At 41.5% G+C, this 5,611-nt stretch overlaps 2 protein-coding genes across 2 annotated transcripts in view; both read left to right on the forward strand.

Annotated features, from left to right (window-relative positions):
- LOC115796624 (zinc finger and SCAN domain-containing protein 26-like) overlaps positions 1-4,296 on the forward strand; it is a 5,113-nt gene extending 817 nt beyond the window's left edge. Inside the window, exons 2-3 of the mRNA XM_030752988.1 lie at positions 2,555-3,103; positions 4,031-4,296. Of these exons, the coding sequence (XP_030608848.1) occupies positions 2,555-3,103; positions 4,031-4,296 (815 nt within the window). The remainder of the gene's footprint in view (positions 1-2,554; positions 3,104-4,030) is intronic.
- A 37-nt stretch (positions 4,297-4,333) lies between these two features.
- LOC115796625 (zinc finger protein 716-like) lies at positions 4,334-5,251 on the forward strand. Its single transcript, XM_030752989.1, has 2 exons — positions 4,334-4,937; positions 5,115-5,251. Exons 1-2 carry the CDS (start codon positions 4,334-4,336, stop codon positions 5,249-5,251), a joined length of 741 nt encoding a protein of 246 aa, XP_030608849.1.
- Positions 5,252-5,611: the final 360 nt, after the last annotated feature.

The raw sequence follows: 5,611 nt of genomic DNA on the forward strand, positions 1-5,611 counted from the left end.
TTGCTTAATTGCTGTACAGGCATGAAACAGTGACACTACCCATTAAAACTACTGTAAAGCAGCCTAAATAGTCATCTGATAAAATCCTCATTCACAGCAGTTAAGATCTCTGCTGTTTCGTGATTTTTGGCTGTATTTACTTGAAGTCTTGTTAGTGGGTGTGCTGTAATTGTTGATAATTCCTTAGACGTCTACGCTGGTTACATACATAACTAACAGTTCTTTGTTTTTAAACTGCCAACTTTTTGTGAAACAAGCAAAAATGCAAAAGCAATGTACACTATAAAACCTGTTATCCTTAAAAAAAAAAAAAAAAAAAAATGAAGCATGCAAAGCAGTTCTACTAGCCCCTCCAAAATAAAACGATGAGCCTGTACAGCATATTAAGCCAGATACTAAAAAGTACTCCCTGGTGAGAAAACTGGGAATACAGCTGTATTAAAAAGTTTGGGCACCCCTGAAAATTTTCATGATTTTCCTTTATAAATCATTGGTTGTTCGGATCAGTAATTTCAGTTATATCATATAGCAGACGAACACAGTGACATTTGAGAAGTGAACTGAAGTTTATAGGATTTACAGAAAGTGTGCAATAATTATTTAAACAAAACTAGGCAGGTGCATAAGTTTGGGCACCCCGACAGAAAAATTACATCAATATTTAGTAGATCCTCCTTTTGCAGAAATAACAGCCTCTAAATGCTTCCTATAGCTTCTAGTGAGAGTCTGGATTCTGGTTGAAGATATTTTGGACCATTCTTCTTTCCAAATCATCTCCGTCAGGTTTGGTGATTTCCGAGCATGGACAGCCCGCTTTAAATCACACCACAAATTTTCAATAATATTCAGGTCTGGGGACTGAGATGGCCGTTCCAGAATGTTGTATTTTTCAGACCATAAGGCGCAATATCAATGAACGGGTCTATGTTCATACATAAGGCGCACCGGGTTATAAGGTGCATGATAAAACATATGTAGAGTGAAACAAAAGCGTCAGGTAAGTCGAACTTTATTCAACTCATTCACAGTAACTCAGAATGTTGTTCAGTTGTAACAAATACAGAAAAATACCCTCACATTTTAAATAATTCATCTTCCACAAATCCGTCAAATTCTTCATCTTCAGTGTCTGAGTTGAACAGTTGGGCCTTTTCTGCATCAAGCATGCCGGGTTCCCGCTCGTCGTTATCCAAGTCAGTCTCGTTGTTACTGTTTTGTTTTGGTTGCGGCACACAGCAACCATTTAATTGTTAATAAAAGGGCAACTTTTGCTGACAATCTGTCGCCATCTCCTTTAACGTCTTAACAGACGCTGCAATATATTCTTTATTAATGAGGGTAAGAACAAGTCATTTCTTCCTGCACTGGCCACACAGCCACACAGCATGATGGAACCGCTACCAAATTTTACTGTGTTCTTTTTCCACCATGCATACCGATCCTTGTTATGTCCAAATAACTCAATTTTAGTTTCATCAGTCCACAGCACCTTATTCCAAAATGAAGCTGGCTTGCCCAAATGTGCTTTAGCATACTTCAACCGACTCTGTAGCGTGTGTGCAGAAAAGGCTTCTTCTGCATTACTCTCCCATACAGCCTCTCCTTGTGCAAAGTGCGCTGAATCGTTGAACGATCCACAGTGACACCATCTGCAGAAAGATGATGTTTTAGGTCTTTGGAGCTGGTCTGTGGGTTGACTATGACTGTTCTCACCATCCTTCGCCTCTGCCTATCTGAGATTTTTCTTGGCCTGCCACTTCAGGCCTTAACTAGAACTGTGCCTGTGGTCTTCTATTTTCTCACTGTGTTCCTCACAGTGGAAACTGACAGCTGAAATCTCTGAGAGAGCTTTTTGGATCCTTCCCCTAAACCGTGATGTTGAGCAATCTTTGTTTTCAGGTCATTTGAGAATTGTTTTGAGGCTCCCGTGTTGCCACTCTTCAGAGAAGATGCAAAGAGGAGAAACACTTGCAATTGGCCACCTTAACCCTTTCTCATAGTTGGATTCACTGTGTATGTAGGTCAAAGGTCAATGAGCTTACAAAACAAATTTTGTTGTACCAATAATTAGTGCTAAAGGTATTCAAATCAATAAAACAACTTCTGTAAATCCTGTAAACTTCATTTCACTTCTCAAATATCACTGGTTCGTGAAATTGCTGATCCAAACAAGCAGTGATTTATAAAGGAAAATTATGAAAATCATCAGGGTTGCCAATACTTTTGCATACAACTGTATCTAGTTGACATGGAGGTAAAAACATCAGTTTGAGCTTTGTGGTAAAGTCAGAGAGTGAACAGCGGAAGTGGTCCCAATGGGACCACCAAGCAGCAATCTAAAATGGGCGCCATGCTGGAGTCTATTTAAAATGATTGTGAATGGGCAAATGGTCCAATTGTGATCAGATTTGAGCTTTTTGATCACACTTTGCATCTGAATCAAAGCAAAGCCCTGTAGCCACCTTTCAAAGTAGAGTAAAAACCCTGAAACTAGAAGAAGTCACCATATAATCCATCAGTTTTCTGTAACTTCTTCTGCATGTCACCCTTTCAGACTCATCTGGAGACCTCTCAGCCCTCACTCAAATGGATCTGTCCATGTCATTGGTGGAATGCATGAAAACTCCAGGACTAAATGGTGACAGTGACCATCTGAATCATAACACCTTGGAGCTCAAGCTGAAACAGGAGGATGAGCAGTTGGAGAGAGAGTATGACTACCTGAAGCTGGAGCAGCAGGACAGTGAAATCAGAACAGAGATTCATTTGTATAAAGAAGAAGAAGATAAAAACTCCATCTGGGTGGAAACCAAAACTGAAGCGGATGCTGGAACTGATGGCACACTCTTGGTGTTTGAGGAGAACGACGGTGGCACAGAAGGGACGGCGTGGCTCATACAGTGCCCTGAACTATTGGAGTCCCTCAAAACAGCCATGCTGGGTGCCAGTTCAGTGGTGCGTCAGGAGGAAGTCGATGCAACCTCACACCAAAGTCAGAAAGATAACACTATATTAGACAGAATGGAGACGAATCAACAAGACACTGAAGCAGAGGAAGAAGCTGACGATGTGGATGTGGAAACCCCTGAGACTGAGTCTGGAGGTAAAAAAAAAAAAAAAAAAAAAAAAGTGAAGCTGAGTGTTTTAATGCTTTTTAATGATTGTAAATTAATCCTCAAATGACCATTGTCATTTATAAGCCCATCTGTATATTTGTGATATTTTTTTTATTGCAAACTATTTCTCTGACAACTTCTAAAAATTTATTTTATTGGAATTGGCTCATTGGCTCCACTGGTGTGACAAGAATAATGGAAAGTCTTGTTTTTGTAATTTCACGCTTCTGATCATAACATGTTTTTTGAGTGGCTAGCAGACCTCGAGCAGCCATACTTACTGCTGCAGAAGCCATGAGGCTAACCCTCAACCTTTCTGAATAAAAGGGAGTAAAAATCATAATTAATTGCATGAGAATATTTGTCATAGATTAAGGAAACAGTTCAGGTTTGATAGACACAAGCAAAGACATTAAAAAGTATCAACTGTAACAGGGTCATAACTGACCCCACTCGGTCATCTTGGTCGCTTAATGGGCGTCACTGACTGTCTCGATGGCTGGGACAAAGAGGGAGGTTTAAAGAGAATTAAACATAAACCAACCAAAGCACAATGGCAAAGAGAATTGATCCCGGGTGGAATGGAAGAGAGAGTGAGTGTTTGATCTGGGCCAGCTTTGATAGGCTATAAAGGCCCAGGTGAGCTACATCAACTGACAACCATCCCGTATCAGCTAGTTATCAGCAAAAGTAGCCCAGGAATTCCTCTGCCACTTCAATTAAACACTTTGCAATACTTTATCTAATGTGCTACAAGATATTTTAATTAGTAAAAGATACCATATGAATTATTTCTTGTATGCTTTCCCTTTTTAACTTGGTAGTTGAATAATTTTGAGCCTAGTGAATTTAACTTTGACTTCTTTGCACCCCCTTCCTTATCACTCTTTCTTATGTGCTCTCAACCAATGAAGACCAAACCGAGATTAGCCAACAGGATGTTGCACCCGGACTCCTGCGCCATCAGTGTGAGCTCTGTGGGAAGTCCTTCGCAAGGAAGAGCAACGTCATCCGACACCAGCAGCACAACTGCAGCAGAACAAGAACTACAGCAGATTTAGAGCAGACGGAGCAGGAGAGGTTTTCCTGCCGCAAATGCAGCCTTACATTTGACACTAAATGTGGTTTGAAGCTGCATAAACTGTGTCACAAAGAGAACAGTGAAAAACCACGAGGTTAAAGAAACTGAGGTTCAGCGAGAGAGGCCTCACACCTGCATGCAGTGCAATAAGAGCTTCTATGTGTTCTACACCTTGCGGCAGCATCTCCTCACTCACACTAGGGAGAAATCCTACCACTGTGAGGTCTGCGGGAAACAGTTTGGGAGGGAAGGAACTCTGAAGGAGCACATGCTGATCCATACAGGGGACAAACCTTATAAATGTGACCAGTGTGGCAAGACCTGTGCCAGGCGTGGGGACCTCAGAATACACATGCTCAGCCATTCTGAGGAGAGACCACACAACTGCAGCCACTGTGCGAAAAGCTTCAAACAGCTTACGAAACTGAAGAAGCACGAGCGAATCCACACGGGGGAGAAACCATACCAGTGTCAGCTTTGTGCAAAGAAGTTTAGACTGCGGCAGACACTGGTTTCACACATCCGCACGCACACTGGAGAGCAACCATTCAAGTGCAGCTTCTGCCCCAAGGCTTTCAGTATTAGGAGTAACTTGAGGAAGCACCAGATGATACACACTGGGGAGAAGCGATTTTGCTGTTCACACTGCAACAAAAGTTTCCGACTGCAGCAGCACCTGATATTCCACGAACGTGGCCACAGGGGGGAGAAACCATACAAGTGTGACAAGTGTGGAAAAGGTTACTGTCATCCATCAACATTAAAAACACACCTATCGGCTCATGAAAAGAAACCACCACATTGCTCCCTGTGTAGGCAGGAATTCACAGAGCAAAAGGAGTTAGCCAATCACAAGTGCTGCCAGACAGCAGAAAAACCACACCGCTGTTCTCAGTGTGGAAAGTGTTTTTCCCAAGCTGTGAATATGAAGAAACACCAGCTGATCCACTCAGGGGAGAAACCTTATGTGTGTAAAGAATGTGGGAAGCAGTTCAACCACAATGGCAACCTCACCAAGCACATGCGCATCCACACCGGTGAGAGGGCCCTTTGAGTGTGAACTCTGCAAGAGGCGCTTCAGGCTCCTGCAGCACCTCACAAATCACAGATTAACTCATAACAAGAAAAAATAGTGACTAAATTTCATATTTGAGTTTTAGTAGAAGCAGCTGTGTATTAGGAGGATAAATAAGGATGACTCGACTGAGATGAGAAGATTATCTTGGGATGTATGATTTAACTGTAGACTTATTTTTTGTTCTTCTATAAAACCAGTCAGAAGCGCATCAAAGAGAAATGGTCTCTCACTCTCTTTAAATAATGGCACGTACTACAAAAACATTTTATTTGTATCATTAAAGAAATGAAATATAGAATTCCATTGATGTAACATCTGGACATTAATCATTAAGTA

The sequence above is a fragment of the Archocentrus centrarchus genome, chromosome 18 (assembly GCF_007364275.1).
Source record: "Archocentrus centrarchus isolate MPI-CPG fArcCen1 chromosome 18, fArcCen1, whole genome shotgun sequence".
NCBI classification, from domain to species: domain Eukaryota; kingdom Metazoa; phylum Chordata; class Actinopteri; order Cichliformes; family Cichlidae; genus Archocentrus; species Archocentrus centrarchus.

What these genes read in the sequence shown, in the direction of transcription:
- LOC115796625 (XM_030752989.1), top strand. Translation starts at nt 4,334, where the DNA reads ATGCAGTGCAATAAGAGCTTCTATGTGTTCTACACCTTGCGGCAGCAT. An exon ending in GTGTGACAAGTGTGGAAAAG is followed by an intron (nt 4,938 to 5,114) that starts GTTACTGTCATC and finishes GTTTTTCCCAAG; the next exon opens with CTGTGAATATGAAGAAACAC.